The sequence below is a fragment of the Ruditapes philippinarum genome, unplaced genomic scaffold, assembly GCF_026571515.1.
Source record: "Ruditapes philippinarum isolate M1 unplaced genomic scaffold, ASM2657151v2 ctg1998_1_1_1_1, whole genome shotgun sequence".
NCBI classification, from domain to species: Eukaryota; Metazoa; Mollusca; class Bivalvia; order Venerida; family Veneridae; genus Ruditapes; species Ruditapes philippinarum.
The window spans coordinates 206,737-227,493 of record NW_026861480.1 but is presented as its reverse complement, the minus strand read 5'-3'; the positions used below and the strand labels follow the sequence as shown (position 1 = coordinate 227,493).

Sequence of the window (20,757 nt, the reverse complement as noted above, 5' to 3'; positions counted from 1 at the left end):
TAAATTGATTAAAAATTATTTACAATAAAGAGGGAAAAGCAAAAAACAAAACAAAAACCATTAATGATCATTGCACATAAGATGTGATCATTAGTCATGTCAAGTGGAAGCTATAATATAAACAACGATAAGAACACTTCGAAAAAACAAACTGACTTAATTTGGTTCCTTGAACTGTCAACATGTAGCCGTTGGCAGAGAACAACTTCAAAATACATGTATTTCACTTTTTGACAAAGTAAAACAATAAACTACTTTTATTAACAAAAGACAGTATTCTAAAAATAATGAGCCACTTATACCATTTCTTAATTTCATCAAATGGGATCTGATATGTTTGCAATTCACATATTATTCTTGTGAATTTAAATTTTTTGTTCACAAAAAAGATATCACAAAAAAGATAACAATGCCTTGCTGTTTTGCACCAGTGTATCAAAGCACTGCCACCATCCCGACACCCCAGTGACTAATGCAGGCTACTACTTGTATTTTTAAATCCCAGTTAAATTATGTTATATAATGAATTAGTAAAAACAATAATCACTTTCAAAAAGGCACCAATATTTACGAACAAAAGCAGTGCACAAATATTTCAAAAGCTTGATAATGGATTAAAGACCAAGTCTTTGAAAGCAAATTCCTGTCCAAATCAAAGATAACAATACATTCTCTTGCATGCAATAGGGGGTTAAAGGTCATATAAACAAGTATTCTATCTAAGTTTCAAAGCAAATACATCAATATGTTAGAAGAAAAAACACACAAAAAACAGAATAATTGGTAATAAAAATAGACTGAACGAAGGTATAATACCCAAGTTTCTAGATACGTGTAACTCTTCCGATTCGTTTAACAGTCAAGCCAGAGATAGATAACAATTAATTTCTTTGTAAAGGAGTTCCACTGAAGTTCTTAATTACACACAAAAACATAACTTTTTTAATTCTTACCTTGATGAATTGGGAAAAGCAAAAAATTAGTTTTAGCAATAATGGTCGCAGACATAAGGTGGGTTTTTTTGTTACTAGAAAAGAACATATTAAGATTCTCAAACTGTTGTTGAGTTAAAAAAGTTATTTATTCCCAGAGGCCATTAGTGCAGTTTAGACTGTTTTCTTATTATTCAACTGTAACTTTACATTTCTAGAACTGCATTTGTATTTTAATAGCAGCAAAGGGAGATAACTCTTACAAAAGCTAGAGTAATGGACCTTCGCAACCTTAAATTTGTAATTAAGAAAAAAGTGGTACTTCAAACTTAATCTTAAAACTAGCAAAAATCAAACATTGACTATCAAATGACAACCTAAATTAAAACGGTACACATTATGATGTTACAATAACATAATTTCATGGAAGAATAACCAGGGAGAATTGTTATAAGCACAATGATAACATTCAATAATCCAGTGTTTGCTATATAGACCACTACACATGTAACTCAGAATACCTTTATTATTTAAAGACGGGAAGGTGTGCAATAAAGTGAAAGCCTAACATTATATTAAAAATCTGAATAAGTTTAAATTGATGTGTTAAAAGAAGTATTAAAAGCAGATAAACAAACTTTAAAAACTTTACAATTTTACAAACTTATAGTTAGTAAAATATAGAACGAGAAGATAAAGTAATATCTTATAAGTTATTAAACATAACAAAACCTCGAATGGTTCAAATGGATAAAAATCATACACCAACATTAACATTTTGTATTCATGACTTAAATCATCATTAACAGAAAATACTTTAAAAATATCTCAGCCTGCCTCCAGATCAGTGCAATAAATGATTCATCATTCAAAAAATCAAACATAAGAAGAAAAAAAATTCTGTTAAATGCAGATATTCATTCACTAGTTATATCATTAAATGTGTACACCTGACCACATTATTTTACTCTTGAACAGCAATTTTTAAATTCACCTAACTATTAACACAAATCTGGAGGTGTGCTGCTTTAAAGTTTCTTGTAAAAAGCCTTAATATATGCCTTAAACTACAACAACAATAAAACAACAACATCTTGATATTCAGGGTAAAATCTTTCCAATATCACAGAATATAATATGATTTAAAATCTTAAGAAAGTCTTCAGTTAAAACCAGCTTTTAAAAAGTATAAAATAATACCAATAACTATTGTTTACAATAATCAAACTTGTGATGCAATCAAAACAACTTGTTTATAAAAAGGATGAAAAGAAAAATGCTTAAAGCATTCCTAAAACAGACATAAATATCCAAACTGTATGTGAAATCAAATTTCAAATGTCTGTACAGTTGTTATCATTATAAAAACTATAATATACATTAACATAACTTTAACACAATGTTTTTTTCTCACTGCTACAACCCTACTTTTTCCGTCCTTTTCCCTGTTTCCCTTTGCTAGATTTTCCCTGTTGTTTCTGTTGCTGTTGAGACTGCTGGGGAGCAGCAGCTTGCGGTTTTTCAGCCTGCTTCTTTTCCTTCTTCTCAAGTTTAAGTTGTTTTACTTTTTCTGCTAAGAAGGTTTCATTGGACGGAATTGCAGCTTGAAAAACTTCCTTCTTTACCGTTTTCCAGACAATCTCGTCAGTTTTTCTGTAAATAAATACCAGCATATTCAGTCCCATTTATTGTTATTAAATAAAATCCCATTAGCTACTTTAGTATAACTTTCAAAGCCATAGGTATATAAGTGACCACAGGTTATCGGCGTGGGACCAAGCCCTACCCCTAAGGTATCACCCCCAAGGACCCTCTATACTACCCAAATATACTTCAATACATTCAAAATACATGTCAATACAAAATCAAACAATTCTATCAAACAAGAGCTGTCGGTAGGACAGCAACGCTCGACTATTCTAAGTGCTTGATAGTAAAAAAATGCTTGATACAGTTACCTCCTCCTGTTTACAGGTTGGGGTAATGATGGTGATCAAGTGTGCAAAGTTTCAAAGCCATATGTCAATGGACTTTGAAAATATTTTAACTATTACAAAAACTTTAACGTAAATTCTAAGTCGAAAAAGGGGCATAATTCTGTCAAAATCCTTGATAGAGTTACCACCTCCTGTCTACAGGTTGGGATCAGGATGGTGAACAAGTGTGCAAAGTTTCAAAGCCATATGTCAATGGACTTGGAAAATATTTGAACTATTACAAAAACTTTAACGTAAATTCTAAGTCGAAAAAGGGGCATAATTCTGTCAAAATGCTTGATAGAGTTACCTCCTCCTGTCTACAGGTTGGGGTCATGATGGTGAACAAGTGTGCAAAGTTTCAAAGCCATATGTCAATGGACTTTGAAAATATTTTAACTATTACAAAAACTTTAACGTAAATTCTAAGTCGAAAAAGGGGCATAATTCTGTCAAAATGCTTGATAGAGTTACCTCCTCCTGTCTACAGATTGGGGTCATGATGGTGAACAAGTGTGCAAAGTTTCAAAGCCATATGTCAATGGACTTTGAAAATATTTGAACTATTACAAAAACTTTAACGTAAATTCTAAGTCAAAAAAGGGGCATAATTCTGACAAAATGCTTGATAGAGTTACCTCCTCCTGTGTACAGGTTGGGGTCATGATGGTGAACAAGTGTGCAAAGTTTCAAAGCCATATGTCAATGGACTTTGAAAATATTTTAACTATTACAAAAACTTTAACGTAAATTCTAAGTCGAAAAAGGGGCATTATTCTGTCAAAATGCTTGATAGAGTTACCTCCTCCTGTCTACAGATTGGGGTCATGATGGTGAACAAGTGTGCAAAGTTTCAAAGCCATATGTCAATGGACTTTGAAAATATTTGAACTATTACAAAAACTTTAACATAAGTGGTTACGCCGACGCCGACGCTCGGGTGACTGCAATAGCTCTACTTATTCTTATCGAATAGTCGAGCTAAAAATATAATACTGATACTATAAACTATGTAGAAGAATATTTGGGTAGTATAGAGGGTCCTGGGGGGTGGTACCTTAGGGGTAGGGCTTGGTCCCACGCCGATAACCTGTGTAAGTGACCAAAACTGGTGGCCATTTATAACATCCAAAAATACTTTCAGATATGTTTGATATATTCTTTTTGTTTTCTACTTTTTGTACAGAAAGCATGAAATTAAACAACAGAAATATAAAGTGATGTATTGTTTTGTAGTTAAATTCAAAAATGGTTTTGTGAAAGTCAAATTTAAATGTGGTTAAAGCGGTTTCTGTACTGATTTCGACTCAACCAGTATTGAGCTGGAAAGTCAACTTTATACATACATATTCAATATCATTGCGAATAAAAATCCCAGTTGCAAAACAAATTTCAGTATCATAGTATTGTGTAACTTAAAACTTGACCCCCCCCCCCCTCCAAAAACCTGTCATGAATCAAAGAGAAATGATATCACTAGAGCAGCTCAAAGAATTATAGACATTTGTGTACTTACTTTATACAAGCTCTGTATAAATCTGAAATTAATTTTCCTCTCTCATACAGCATGCCCACAATATCAGGATCATAACTGCTGGACACTGCCTTGCCATAATCTTCATTCTGTTTTGTCCACTTCTTAAACGGTCCTTTATTACTGACACCCAATTCATCTGTGTCCATTTGTGAGAGACATATCTTTCCAAACAAAATCTTAAAAACAAACAAAGTACTTATTAATTAAACCATAGATGTATAATTATTGCTAAATAAAACTAGAGCTGTCAGAGGAGCAGCACGCTCTACTTTTCTCAGTGCAGAATAATAAACTGCACTTTTTCTAAATAATCAGATAGTTTCAAAAAGGCAAAGCTTAGAAATCATGGTCACATTTAAAATAATCTGTTTTCAGCTTAAGATGTATATTATAGGAATCTAACACTGGATGCCAGTGCAGACAGAAATATCTGTTTACAGTGGCAACAATGCTGTGCTATTTGATATTGTTGTTCTTTTTTATGTTTTTTTTTTATTTGTAAAGTGGTATAATTATGCATTGAAAAAACTTGATCTAAAGGCAGAATGATGTTTAACTTAGTACACAACTAATTGATAAAGACAGTAAAATGATGTCCATCAAGACAGTTAATATTACACCAGTTGGCACAAATGAAAAAAAAAAATAATAACATTAGAAAATCAACACTGATTATCAAGAAAACAACCGCACCTGAACATGTGTAAGTTTACTTTTAAAATGTTTCTATATTTAAACATGCATTACCAAGAATTTCAACTTGACCCATAAGCTTTGTAAATTTAACTGCCTCTACTGAGCTAAGTGGCTCAGAAATATTGTACAAGAACCCCCCAAAAAATTGAGTTTTGTTAAGATAAGATATATCTAAAGAAATATACTTACCGAGATGTCCCATATTGGTATACCATCCATAAGAATATCATATTCATGTATCAGACTAGCTGAGACAGGACCTATGTCATGATAAACCTGTACAGAAAACACAAAATTTTAGTCTTAAATTTAAAGAACAAAGCTACAATAAAACTAAAATAAAGTTTAAAAGTGCACACTTCTAGATGAGTAAACAAATTTTCAAAAAATCAGAGGCATAGAAAATATATTAATGCAAACCTTAATTTTAGTAATGTTAAAGTATTCAAGGTCTGATGGACAGTACATCTTTGAAGCAGACAATATATTTTATTACCATATCTTTACTCTCACAGAGCAAAGGCTTTATTCTGTCTTGAATACATTTTGAAAGGTTATAGATGGTTTTTCAGAAAGTGCCTCAAGTTGCTTAGAACAATTTATTTGAACATTAATCCATCCAAGTAGTAAGAGGAACTATTTATTGTTGGTTTTTAGTAAATTTTAAATTTTTGCAAATTTTAACACATTTTTTGGTCATATCAGTGGTGAGAGACAAATGACCATTAGATTCAGAGTCAAATATCATTTGTCATGTAGAAACTCAAGTAACCATTTTTCCATGGGGAAATTACAAAAAAAAATCTTTAATTTCTATTGTTCTAGGGAATATCTCTATACTAGCAAACTATATCAACGAACCTTAGTTATTGTCTTGTCAAGAAGCAACTTTTCCAAAAGTCCATCTTTTACCAAACCTCTGGTCTCGTCCTTTAGATGGTATACATAAGATTCAGGATGACAAGAAATCACAATCATTCTTATCTTACTGCTTTCAGTACCAAGGTTTTCTCCAACGCAGCAGACGGATATGTGGTCTGGTGGGTTCTCACATAAACGATTCACTAATGATTTAGAATCTTCAACAGTGGTAACTTCCTGTGGTTCGGACCAATTCTTCGATTTCACTGTTGATAATTTAAAAAGATAAATGAAAATACAATACAGACTAAGTTTTGAAAAAGATTTATTTTTCTTTTGAGCATTAAAGTGATTATTAACAAAAAAATAGGAGACAACCATGCAAGAATATTTTAGCCATTTTCCCAAGGCAAGTAAACAAACATGGCTACTTTGAGCTTGAAGTTTTGACCTGTAACCCGCTAGAACTTAGTTGTCTTTGTCACCAGTATAAAGCTAGGCCAGTCTACTCTGCACATCTGTGAAGTGTAGTTAGCCTCTATACTGTTAATAGCTCAATTTTTGTACTTTGATATTCAAATCCCTAAAACTTTGAATGGACAGTTCCAAATGTAGAACTGTGCTAATACATTTCACAAAGCATTCAGAGCAGGTTAAAGGTTATACAAACTAAACACTATAGAGACACAGTAAAGAATTATCATTTAAACATAATTCATAATACACACACTTTCTACAATAAAACTTGCAGTACTTTAAATGATACATACATAATACAAATAAATATACTTGATAAATAACATATTATGCAATGATGTGCTAATAAGATACAGAAAAGCGTGTGTAATAAATCACAACTGTTGTTGGAAATGTAAACTGTTTATGTTCCTGACAGGTGGTCACTCAAATAAAGTAATTTAGCACTTTAATTATTCAACCAGTTAATTTAACAAGTGGCTGTTTAATTACAAATTTCACAGATTTTGTATTTATTAACCACAGGGTTAATTGTATACTAATGTAGTTAAACATTTGATTGGATTTCAAATTAGCAGTTCATGTCAAAGTTTGACATTCAGATTCTTTTTGAATGTTACAAAGCTAGCTAAAACAGTAGTTAACAAAATTTCTGCAGACTCCTTATAAAAACATCCAACAAAATGGATATACAAATGTAAATGTAAGTTAAAATATTGAAATATTTCATTGCCTTTTTTCAAAACCCAAGAAATGTACATTAAGTTCGATTTTATTCAATGAAATATGAATGCAGCTGCTAAACCAAATGTTTAAAATGGATTATTCATAGGTTAGTGGTAACATTACAATAAATAAAGATCATAAATAATGGCACACTTTTTAAGACACTCTATAAATCAAGCCCTATCACAAACTAATACTAAATGGTATCACATAACATCTATCATGCTAGGATTTAACTACAGTCAAAAGCTACTAGGGCAAAAATGGGTAAGTCAAGTCCAATACACACTACCTTCCTCTTTTGCAAGTTCATGGTTTTCATTTCTGGTTGGTTCTTGTTCCACTTCCTTCTTTCCTGAGAATTCAGCTTTAGGAGTTTCTGACTTTTCAGGCTGGGAGAGATGTGGTTTTTTAGCTGCAGGTAGCGACATATCATCAGTTGTTGCTCCATCTTCTATTTCTTTTGCCTCTTTCTCTGTCTTTTTCTCCATTACTGATTCTTTTTTTGCTTCTTCCTCATATTTTACTTCTTTGAATTCCTTGTCTTCTTCTTGCTTATTCTTTCCTTTATTTTTCTTCTTCCTCTTTTTGTTTTCTGTTGGTTTCGGGTCAAACGAACACCCTGCATCTACATTTTTCGCAGAGCTGATTGTTGAATCAAAATCTAGTCTGAAATCTGTAACAAAAAGAATAACAACCTGCTTATGGGTAAAGAACATTTCTCTTTATCTGTATCAGAATAAAATAATTAACATATACATAGTTTCAACATCTTGTTTATGACCATCTTCATAAAGATAATATTGTTTTTTCTTAATATTTCAAGAACAGTGAAGTTAAATACAAAGTTTTGGTTTCTTTGTTATATAAAAACTTGTACAATCTTGATGTACAGAGGTAACCTAGACGTATATATGTTACTATCTGCAAAGTTTACCTTACCACACTTAAAAGATCCTTTTATGGTTTTTATCATAAATATGATGCTCCAGTTAATTAAAGATTTTATCAATATTGTAAGTATTTGTAAAGATATTACTGAATTTACATTTCATGTAAAAAGGGAGGTAATTAGACATTTATTTTCTATAAAGTCTTAGCCAAATTTTTCAATAAGAAAATGAATGCATACATTTTAATGATTACAAACATTTGCAGTACATATCTAGCATATTCTTGGATGTTTGAAAATTGTTTTTTAAAGAATAATTATATACATATATAAAATTTAATTAAGTGTTGATACATCCTTAATTACAACATACAGGATCTTAAATATCTTACACAGACTTGTAAATTTTTCAATCTGGACAAAACTATTCATCATTTATAAGGAAATATCAAAAGCAGTACAGACCAAGATCAGACTGAACAGTGTGATGTTTTTATCGATTTTACAAAGATTCTAACACATTTTTGGTGATATCTCAGTGGTTGATCCACCTTGAATGACTACAGAGTGAGACACTGAGACACTAATGACCATGAGACTAAATGTCTGTGATCAAATGTCAAAGGAGAAATTCTGTCTGACACAAGGATTGAACCAGTGGCCCCTGAATTACTAATCTGATGCTCTCTCTTGAGCTAAATTGGCAGACTAGAGGCCACAGATGTGCCTGTTGATCTTGGTCTGCACTGGTACTAGCACAGTTGGAATCTATTGCTGCCAACAGACTCAAAATTAACAACATGGCCCTGAAATCGCTCACCTGTATAAAGGCCCCTGAGCCAAGCCCAATTTTAAACCTAGAGCTTTTATTAGAACAAACATGGTGGACACCCATTAGAAGATGTTTCATGATAAATATCTATGCTCTAGCTCTTTGGGGTTTTTATAAGAAGATTTTTTAAGTTTTTACTATATACATATTGGGAAAAACAATGACCCCCCCCCCCCCCCCCTTTCATGCTTAGTATCCAAACTCTAGCTCTTTGGGTTTTTTTATAAGAAGATTTTTTACTATACATATATAAGGAAAATCAATGACCCCTGGGCTGGGGCCAATTTTAACCCAAGGGCCCTTATTTGGACAAACTTGGTAGACACCCATTAGAACAAGTTTCATGCTAAATATCTTAGCTCTAGCTATTTTGGTTTTTTAAAAGAAGATTTTTTAAGGTTTTACTATATTCAAATAAGGAAAATCGATGACCACTTGGGGCTGGCCAATTTTTACCCAAGGGCTTTTATTTGAAAAAACCTTGGTAGACATACACTAGAAGATGATTCATGCTTAATATCTAAGCTCTAGCTATTTGGGTTTTTTAAATTAAGATTTTTTTTAAGTTTTTACTATATACAAATAAGGAAAATCAATGACCCCCAGGGGGGTTGCAATTTTGACCCCAGGGCATTTATTTGAACAAACTTGGTAGACAATGACTAGATGATGTTTCATGCAAAATATTTAAGCTCTAGCTCTTTCGGTTTTCTCAAAGAAGAAGTAGATATTTTAAGGGTTTTTTCCAGTTGCCATGGCAACCAGAGTTTTGCTTGGAATTAAATTCTTTGAACAAATATTTAAAGTTGACTGCCAAAAGAACATTCCTGTGAAGTTTGGATGAAATTGGATTAGTGGTTTATGAGGAGATGTCGTTTAAAGTAAAAGTTTACAGATAAACGTATGGACGCCGGATGAAAAGCGATCACAAAAGCTCAACACGTCACTTTGTTAAAGGTGAGCTAAAAATGTAAGTGTAAATTATTTGAAAAACAGAGAAGAGATGCAACAAATGTAAGACGTTCTCAACTTAGTCTAAGTGATTTGTCTTAACAGTTCAACAACAACAACAACAGGGTACCATAGAATAATGTTATAAAAATAAAACTATTGTGCAGCTAATAACAACTAAACAGTGAACTTCTTTTAAAATCAAGATAATTTTTATATTAAACAAACTTACTCATCCTTCTGTCAACAGCTCCAGTGAAGTAAAAGGGAATAATTCCTTCTCAACACCGGGGGCTCAAAAATCATTGTTTGGGTGAGCGGAAGAACTTTAAACCCCTGTTTTAAAACATAACACAACGGTTTATAAATAAAAAAGAATACAGTAAAATATCAAAAAAAAAAATTTTCTGTAAAATGTTTCTGAAAATGTAACGGAATTCAAAAATTTTGTCTGAGCTTGCAGGTTGACGGTTCTATCTGGTTACCATTACCTCGTTATTAATCAATGCATGAAATAATAAATAAATAAGACTTTATGAAATAAAAAATGAGGGAAGTTAAGGTCATTCTTACCACACCCATCCTTAATAGTACAGTCAGTGTGACTTGATGTTGGACAACAAAAACCTATTTAACTGAAATGTCAGCGATTGTCACTTTACATACAGCATAATAATAATCATTTTGTTTTAAGATTATTTCAATCTTAAGAAAGCCAGTCAGTGTTGTACAAAGAAGTTGCAAATCACTTCATATGAAAATTTATTCCATTTCAACACTTTAGGGAGAGACAAATCATTGTTTTGGTGCAAGCAAAAACAATGTTACTGGTAAAGATTGGGCTATTGTCTTGACAAAAATCTTTACACCGACACTCAGGTATGCTATGATTGTATTTACCTTTTAAAGCTTTTTCCAAATCTATGTGGATCATCACTTCACAAGTTTTCCTCATTCCTGAAAAATGTATACTTATTACTGATATCAGTGCAGGTTGCTATGTCTCTTCCAGACATTTTGTTGAAATGTGGATTAAAATTGATTTTTTTTTGTATTTAATAGAATTCTTTTCAGGGTTCTGAGACTGGCATGGAATGGAAAGGAAAAGAATCCTTGAATTAGACTTTAAATAGAGAGAGAAAAAGTCATGGCTATTTACTGTTTAACCTGATGTGGAACTTGGCTAAAATTATTGAGGTATTATTGCAAAATTTAAAATACATGTAGGCAATTATATTTCAAAATCCTTACCACTAATAACACCATTTTCTCCTGGTACTCCAGCTGCAAAATGTATGTGGTTACGATTCATTCTATTCAAACCCTGAAACACAAAAACGATGAAAAATGAAAAAAACAAGAGCTGGGTGATGCTCCCCGAATAGGTTTTGGACTCAGGAAAGTTCACCTCTTTTACTTTCAGAGTTATGTCAATGGAAAAAGTTCAAAGTGCAATAATTCCAAAATTTGGCAGGGCAGAGTTACTGTTCTTTGCACTTCTAATCAATGTGATCTATCAACCTACAAAGTTTCTTGATGATATCTCTTATGATTTCAGACTTATGTCCATGACAACTTCAAAAAGTAAAAATAAACAAAGGGCAATAACTCCAGAATTAGGCAAGACAGCGTTATGATTCTTGTGCATTGCACATCTACCCATTGAGATATATCTACCTACAAAGTTTCATGTTGATATCTCTTATAGTTTTACTGCTATGTCCTGGACAAGATTTTTCTAAAAGGGGAGATAATTCAAAAATGAGGCTTAACAGAGTTATGGTTCTTTTGCACTGCATCTCTACTCAATGAGATCTATCTACCTACAATGTTTCATCTTGATATCTCTTATAGTTTTAGAGTTATGTTCCGGACAAAGTTCAGTGTTAAAATAAACAAAGGGCAATAACTCCAAAATTAGGACAAAAAGAGTTATTGTTCTTATGCACTGCACATCTACCCATTGAGATCTATTCACCTACAAAGTTTCATGTTGATATCTCTTATAGTTTTAGAGTTATGCCCCGGACAAGATTTTTCCATAAGGGGAGATAATTAAAAAACTGGGCAAAATAGAGTTATGGTTCTTTGACACTGCACTCCCCCTCAATGCCCTCTACCACTGTATGAAGTTTCAACAAATTATCTCCAAGGGTTTTCAAGTTATGCTCCGGACAAGACAACGGACGGACAGACGGACAAGGCGCCGACTATATGCTCCCCCGAAATTTTTCGGGGAGCATAAAAAAACACAAACAAATAAATAAGACACACATTTGTAGTTGTATTAAACATAAAACAAATAACAAGATGCTTTTTTGTGGTTACTCAACTGTAGAGAATATTGTAGGTGTGGATACAGACAGAATTGTCTGAATTTGTATAATGGATTTGCCCTGACCTGCCTTGAATTTGGAACACTCCATTCAGAACCCCTGCCTTGAATTTGGCAAAGACCTCTCACTTTCTGTTCTAGCAGGTTAACACATTTACTAGAACTAAACTTATTCCCTTTCATAGAGGGCATCCATTTACAAGTAATTTACATTGTGTAATCAATAGGAATAAAGTCAATAAACATAAAGTTAAGCTATTAAGTGTGTTCAGCACAACTATAACATAACAACATTAAACTAATAAAACCTTTAGTAGATATAGTCCTGTAGGGCATTAGAATGAATCCTTATTAGGACTGCAGTAAGGTTTTTTTTACAAGACGGGACTGCAGGTATTTCTTGGAGATTCTGTAGGTCTTGACCTATTAACATGTTATTGCATCATTTCAGATCATGCATGTTTTTCAAGAATAATTATTTTAATTGTGAAAAATGAAAAAGGTTTAAGGGCTTTTAACTTAAATCTGGCCAAGATTTGCACAAATTTTAATATATTTTTTATCCTTTCTAGTGTCCCAGATGGTTTATGTAAGAAATTCGAAATTTATGTTTTAAGGTTTCTGACCTCATTGGAGTTTCCATAAGTCAAAAATATAGCTCCAATATCCTTAAAAGTATAATAATAATAATAATAATAAAAATAATAATAATAATAATAATAATAATAATAATAATAACAATAATAATTCAATGAGACAATTAAAATTTAAACCAATTTCTTTTATATTTGTTCAAGCACAGTCTTTTCTTCAGTGCAAATGATCAGTATAAGACAAAGAAGAATCAAATTACATATTGGTTTTATTTTAAGTCACAGTCTATACCTTTCATATATGTATTACACTTAATACTTCACATTTACATGTAAAACTTCTTTTTATAAATTAAAATGGTTTCTAAAAAGCACTGGATTATTTTGTTAGTACTGTTAAACATTTTCATACTTGTTATCATGTATTTATTTACACAACAATGGAAATATGTAAGGGATATGTATAGACATAAACCTAGTCTCAATGATAGAAAACAAGAATATAGACAATTGGAAAGATTTGTTACAAAAAATGTTCACATGACTTCTTCTTATCCAACTAATGAAGACTACAGTAGCAGCCACTACACTGGAAATGTTTTGGATCAAACTTATATGAATCAGCTGGCACTGAAGAATGGAACTTTAAATGGTTCTAAAGATAGCAAGCCAAAACATCAAGGAATGAACAATATGTCATATCAGCATGTTTTTGTACATGCAGTAGAAGAAAGAAATAAAGTTCTGCGAGGTGTTGTAGAAAAACATCCGGATAAATGTTTGAGTAACTGTGATGACAGATTAGAAGTTTACAAACTACCAAGTTATAAATTCTTACAATCAGATTTCAAGGTTAACAACAGTCTTTTTTCAGTTTTCAAAGAAAACAAAACTCTTTTTAAATGTGACGGCAAAATAGAAATTCATTGTAGACATTTCGCAATTCTTCACGAGGTTACATTACATGTGTACAAATGGCAAGCAACTGGACTTATAGAAGCTGGGAAGAAACTGCACACTTTTAAAAGCCATGAATTAAGAACAGATGAAGCTGAAGTTCTTAAACCAGTCAATGGCTTGCTTAGTATGCAATGCCCTGGCAAAAATGCTGTCCAATTTGACAATAAAACATTAGAAAATGTATTAATGCTGAAGTATTTAACAGTACATAGAGAAGATAGAGTTCACAAAGAAGATAATAAGAGTGAAATAAGTGCAGGGTATGATTATGAGAGACAGTTTACAGTGGCTATTCAGAGAGAGGATTACGCCAATTTCTATCATGTTATGTTACATATGCATAGTATATTTGTAATGTTGATGGTATTTCATCAACAACCAGTAAACATGACCATTCTGGTTCTTGATGCACATCCGCAAGCAGAAATAGACGAAATGATTGAAACTCTGTATGGGCCACTAATACGTGTGACAAAACTTAAACAAGACATCAAATTTCAGAACTTAGTTCTTTCACTTAAGGAGGGGAAAAATCTTTTATCAAAGTATTGGATTAATTCATTACCTCATTTAGAAGAATTTCGAACATTTGTATATAATCAGTATGCACTGAATGAAAATCATTTTCTCAGCTGTAGAAAATTAACAATTACTTTCATTTGGAGGCGTGACAAAATCTGGCATCCAAGAAATCTAAAAGGGACAGTGCAGAGGAAAATATTTAATGAAGCTGAAATCTATAAGATTGTTTATGATAAATATTCAAATGTTTGTATAAATGGTTTACTTTTGGAATCTGTACCAATGAAAGAACAACTAAAATTTATACACAAGACCGATATTCTTATAGGCATGCACGGTGCAGGATTAACACATGCACTGTTTCTACCAAAAACATCTGGTCTAATTGAACTGTTTCCGCAAAACTTTCGGAAAACCTTTCACTTCTATAAGCTGTTTGAGGTAATAGCACAAAGAAGGGATCTCCACTATTCATACTGGGAAAATACAGACGGTGAAAATGAAATGCCAAACTACTTCACAAGGGTGGATCCTGTATCCTTTCTCAGAGTCGTAGACAATATGATTCAAAAAGTATGTGCAGACAATAAACAATATAATCAATAACAAAATAGTCCATGAGTTTATACTGATGGTATATATGTCTAAATACCAAAAATCTGTGTTGCAACTATAAAACAAAACATACAATGTGTAGATTATCAATGTGTTTTCTGACTCAACTAGTGTTAGTCACTGTCCCTGCTAAGCCAGTAAGAGATTCTAACAGGAATGTACCAGGTAATTTTAGAATATGGTGTACAATGTTTAATTTTACGCCTTTGATGACTATAAGTAGGGTATTCCCATGCTTCTCACAATACCATCTATTTTCCAACAAGACAGGTACACATGTTTACGGGATATGAATACAGTTTATTTGATATTTTCATTTGTAAATTTATAAGAAATTAAATTGGTCTCAGCAGTGTTTACCATCTATTTAACACTGGGTTGGAAGTTTTATCATTCTTTTAACACCACACATACAGGTTTAAAATGATGTCATTCTGGCACCTTTATGAATGAGTTGCATTCTTAGGATGAGGTCATTAAGCTGCTTAAGAACTGGCGCAGATTTTTCTTATATAAAATTTATCAACTGATAGTTTTATGGATAAAACCAGTGATGTTTGTGTATTTGAGATGTTATTTTAGCATAATATGAAAAGAAGACATAATAATAGCTGAAAATATCCATAATTAGTATTATTGCCTTATGAAGGATTTGTAAACTACATGTATCTTAACGGAGGGAGAAAAAAAACAGTCGCATATACATGTAGTCCCTATCTAGTGTTTGTTGGTTGTTAACACATTTTTCTACTTTGTTTTTAGTGACAAATTCACGAGGAGGGTTTAAATGATATTTTTATCATATTCTTGGTTTAAGCTTGAAGAAAATCATTTTACTATAACTTAACTTATTCATTTTCTTCTTATATATTTTATTTGCATTAGGTAAAAAAAGGCATCTATCTGTTAATATGTATGTTGTACATTTCTGTAAATCTCAGAAATCAGACAAGTACACTGATTAAAATACAGTTCTGGCAGTAAAAAGGTTACAACTTTTTATGCTTTGTGAATATTATTGACATGTACTATTGAATGACTATTAATAATGTTATAAAACTTACAGTGTTCTTTATAAGCTCCCATGATGAGTAATAAGTTCCATGAATCACCATGGGAACTTCATCTGCTGATAGAATGGGTTTTAAATCCAAGTCCTCTACCTGAAATAGCAATCCTATGTTAGAATATCAATAGCTATAGTACACTGTTCATGTATATCATATTTTATCTAGATATTATAAAAATTAATTTTTACGAAATAGAAACCACATTACCTCCCTTCATTTTTCATTTACCCATCAATACAAAGACATGTATCTAGTGACTACCTTTAGTACTTTTGAAGATGTAGTTGCATGCAAACCTTTCACCAATTGTGTTCGTACTTCATAAAAGACCAAAATTAAGTCAAAGTTCACATCAAAAATAATGGCCTAAGAAAGTGACCTCCAATTATGGTAACAAGAACATGTACTTAATTTGAATGAATACCTTCAGTTGTTTAAGGTAGCTCGCTACTTTCCGACCGAAATTTGACAATATTTCAGATCTTGATGATTTTTGGTATACAGACATGTAGTTATGTAAGCTTTACTTCTGCAGCATCATTTTATAAATAAACAGCGTTACTATGACGTCAAAGCGCCCTCTTATCGGTGGCGGCGAAATTGCGTCTTTTTTTCAAATAAACCGGTCTGTTATTATCATTTTTCATCGATTTCTTTCATTTAAATTCTATTAATGTTCAGTAAATGTATGTCTTTGTAATGATGTCTTTCTTGAACATTTGCTTAATACTCTGCGATTCTACGTTATTTTCCCTCACGTTCTGACGTCCATATTTTGATGCAAATATCGCGCGATATCGCAATAAAGATTGTGAAATAATAAAAAATCAACACGGTGAATTTTGCTATAAATTTTTTTAACATGTAGTGAAGTCATAAAATAAAATATGTATGCAATAAAAATATAGGGTCAACGCGTAAGATATTTTGCTATTACTATTTGAATAATAAAATAAAGGGTGAGTAAAACGTAATGATTTTGGTGACGTCAAATATTTTCTCAAGGAAATTTTCACGACTTTTTCGATAAATAACATACTGACAGGAGTAAAAATGTGTGAAAACCATCAACAACAATAGTATGTAGACATGTTCCGTAAAAATGTTCTTTTAAAAGTCCTGTCAGATGCCTGCTTTTTCGATGAATATCTTCAATTATATACATGTACAACAAATCAGGGTATAAACTGTCTGCAAAAGTTGGTATCAATCGCTGAAAAACTGCAACGAATGGATATAAATACCTCGAGGACTGAAAGACAATTCAGAATATTGAAAAGATATAATTAAAAGGCCACCTAAAAGGAAATTATACAAAACATAAATTTTGCAAAGAATGTCAGAAAAAAGAATGAAAAGGCTGGTGCAGTCGCAACAACATAAACTTCCATGTTTATCATATGTAACAATTTTTGGATTGTATATATCCGTAAAACAGAGACATAAATAACATCTATGTCTGTGGTAGGAAATGAATCAAATTTACGTTTCAAAAAAATGTATGATCACTGGAAGTAGCAACGATTTGTACGAAAGTCATGATTCACTAGTAGTCTTTATTTATATTATAAAAATCTAGCAGACATTTAATTAAAAAAATTTCTAACACGTATAAAAATTTATTTATTAAACAGCCATCAGTTTATCTATTTTCTCTCGCAGCTAAATACCCTGCACTAAGCGTGAGACTCAAGATTTTAAAGCAGGAATCACGCTCTATCTATGGCTTTAATTTCTCACGTATTTCACATAATTATAGAGATATTCTTATTTATTTAAACTAGCTGACTCGCGGTATGCGTTTAACTAGCGCATCGTTGAGTCGACATGAAGCCGCGATCATTTCTCGATTAGAGGCGAAAGATCCGTTGATTTATTTTGTATGTTTAGAAAGCGGAGAATTTTGCATATTAAATACAGATTCCCCTTGTATTGAAGGCGATTATGTAGGATTCTCAATTTGTGTGAGTTTGGTTGTGGAGAAGCTCGTTTTTTGTCTGCACATAATGCAGTGCTATGTAGAGCCTATGAAAATAATGAACTATGCATTTATGTTTTATCTTCTTATTTTTTTAAAATATTGGGTTTAACGCCGCTTTCAACAGTATTTCAATTAAAGCGGAGGGAATTTAACGAAACCAGTGTTCTCACAGTATCAAACTTCTCTTTGGAAATGAATGAATGGAGTCCGAGGTGGACCTTTGAAACATTTCATACACAGTAACCAATTCTATGGGATAATCTATTAGTACAATACGCAATCGTGTCTCGAATCCATGCCTTCCGAATTCAGCGTAAGACCATTTTACCGATTACAACGTGGCAACAGAAGAATATTCAAAGTTAAAAACCTGATTATGATCTCCGTTAATAAGGGAGAAGTCCATTTTATTGCTAACATCATAAACACGTGTTGTTGGTGTGTGTTTTGAGGTTGTTGTTTTCTTTCTTGCTTTTTATTTTGTTTTAAAGCAAACTGTATTGTACTAAAAAATGAACTAGATAACGTCAACATAATACATTATTCGTATTCAGTGGTAACAAAAATTGCACGAATTAGTTAATAATTATATTTTGTATTTAATTAAAATATACAGTATAACCTCTACAGAAAAATGCCCTTTGTTGCCTAGAGTGGTTGCTCTACAGAGGTAAAATGTAGTGGAACTCTTTAGAAATAAATAATACTTTGAGGGCCGCTATGTTATACTGTACAGTAATGAAAAAACGGTAATGATTCCGAGTTGAGTAATGGTTATATTGGGTGTTTCACATTCGAGTCTGCAGTTGCGAATATGCTTATATATGTTTTATTCAGTATGCATTTGCTTCCAAAATAGTTTATAGTTTGTCACATAAGTGCTCATTTTCTAATTATCATGACATTTTAATTAGATTATAATTATATAATCTATGTATTGCACAGACTTAAAAATGGTAAGCAAAAATAAAAATAAAAGAAAGGTTTCTGTTTCTTGTACAGTTTGTTTTTAAATATTCTTAAAGGGACTCCACTGAGGTTGAAAAGCCAAACACATAACATTTGAATTTCTTACATAAATGAGCTGGGCACTTTAAACAGAAATATATGCGAAGATAGTTAGGAAATATACTTTGAAATAAATTGAAAATCGTATTTTTTATGGCTTTTGTTAGCCCGATTCGGCCGTGAAAAGCGTTACAACGCTTTTCATTTTTAATAATTATTCTGGAAAAACGAAGTGCGGCGAATGCTCTGAAATTTTGCACAAAGATTAATGGTCTAAACCTACATCAAATGGTACATTTATCTGGAAAAAATTTTTGTTCAGTTCCATCATGTCAAAAAGCCTCAGTGGAGTCCCTTTAACATATTTGAATATTATTTCTAGTTTTTATTTATCACTTATTTCGGCACATTTGTATGCATATCTATTTTAATTGTATTTTTACGATGTGTTTTGACACCCGAGGCTCATCTGCCTTTATGTGATTTTATGAAAGTGTTTAAAGGCTGAATGTAACGTAAAATAAATATTCTACGGGTATAAGCTAAGCGACCTAATATTCTTACTTCATTCATACAGCAATATGTGAATCTTATTTTTTGGGCTGAAACTAGTTAATTCATATAATAATATAACACTTTAACAACATCACATTATAAATATAGAATTAAAAGATGTATGAGACTGTGTCCTGCAAATTAGAAAAGTATTTATATAGGGATTTTTGGATTAAACATTCTAAATGTGCTCATCTAGCGCATGCTTTCAATGAGAAAATAATCAACAATTTAAAAAGTACACTTCATCAAGTCCCTGTGTTGTTTATACTTACTATCGTTATGTTTGACGTAAGAAAATTGTTATTTGGTATTATTCTTTGAACGCCAACATCTATTAACGTCACCAAAATCATAACGTTTCACTCACCCTTTATTTTATTTTAAAACAGTAATAGCAAAATATCTTACGCGTTGACCCTATATTTTTATTGCATAAATATTTTCCTTTACTATCTCACTACACGCTCGGAAAATTATAGCAAAATTCACCGTGTTGAATTCTTTTTATTATACAATCTTTAATGCGATATCGCGCGATATTTGCATCAAATATGGACGTCAGAACGTAGAGAACAAGAGCTGTCCGTAAGACAGCGCGCTCGACTTTTTTATTGCTTGCCAATAAAAAAAGTTTTTGCAGTAAAAGGCAATACAAGAATCTCTGTATTTTTAAAGTGAACAATGGCCATGAGCATTAAGATATTTAGTGAAGAATTATTTTACTGAATTGTGTGATACCCTTGAACACTGCAGCAAAGTTTGAAATGTTTAAGTCAAAAGAGGGCTGGTAAGAAAGAAAAAAAAACTGAGTTGAGCCTTAAATAAATTTAATAGTATTAAACAAATCCTTGACAGAGTTACCTTCTCTTGCGTACAGATGGGGTAATGATGTGAAATAGCATTAAAAGTTTCAAAGCAATATCTCAAAGGGTTAAGGCAATAAGTGGATTTTACCCATATTCAATGTATTTTCTAAGTCAAAAAGGGGCATAATTCTGTCAAAAACCTTGACAGAGTTATGTCCTCTTGTCTGTTGATGAAGGTCGTGATGGTAAACAAGTATGGTCAGTTTCAAAGCAATACCTCCAATGGTTTTGAAATAAAGTGAGGTGGTACAAAAAACTTAACCAAGCTCAATACACTTTCTAAGTCAAAAAAGGGCCATAATTCTGTCAAAAACCTTGACAGAGTTATGTACTCTTGTCTGTAGATGGAGGTTATGATGGTGAACAAGT

General features: G+C 31.9%; 2 protein-coding genes and 1 long non-coding RNA gene across 3 annotated transcripts in view; all 3 read right to left on the bottom strand.

Annotated features, from left to right (window-relative positions):
* The window catches only part of LOC132715762 (uncharacterized), a 35,020-nt gene that overhangs the window by 1,901 nt on the left and 12,362 nt on the right, over positions 1-20,757 (bottom strand). The window lies entirely within an intron of this gene.
* LOC132715760 (uncharacterized) lies at positions 393-10,143 on the bottom strand. Its single transcript, XM_060698825.1, has 6 exons — positions 10,113-10,143; positions 7,498-7,881; positions 6,003-6,268; positions 5,331-5,417; positions 4,425-4,621; positions 393-2,585 (listed from the first exon to the last, which is right to left on the bottom strand). Exons 1-6 carry the CDS (start codon positions 10,114-10,116, stop codon positions 2,357-2,359), a joined length of 1,167 nt encoding a protein of 388 aa, XP_060554808.1. The 5' UTR covers positions 10,117-10,143; the 3' UTR covers positions 393-2,356.
* Positions 10,638-20,757, bottom strand: part of LOC132715759 (uncharacterized) — a 22,713-nt gene continuing 12,593 nt past the window's right edge. The window contains exons 6-8 of the mRNA XM_060698824.1: positions 15,970-16,068; positions 11,132-11,204; positions 10,638-10,837 (exon numbers count right to left, since the gene is read on the bottom strand). Of these exons, the coding sequence (XP_060554807.1) occupies positions 10,653-10,837; positions 11,132-11,204; positions 15,970-16,068 (357 nt within the window). The 3' untranslated portion in view covers positions 10,638-10,652. The remainder of the gene's footprint in view (positions 10,838-11,131; positions 11,205-15,969; positions 16,069-20,757) is intronic.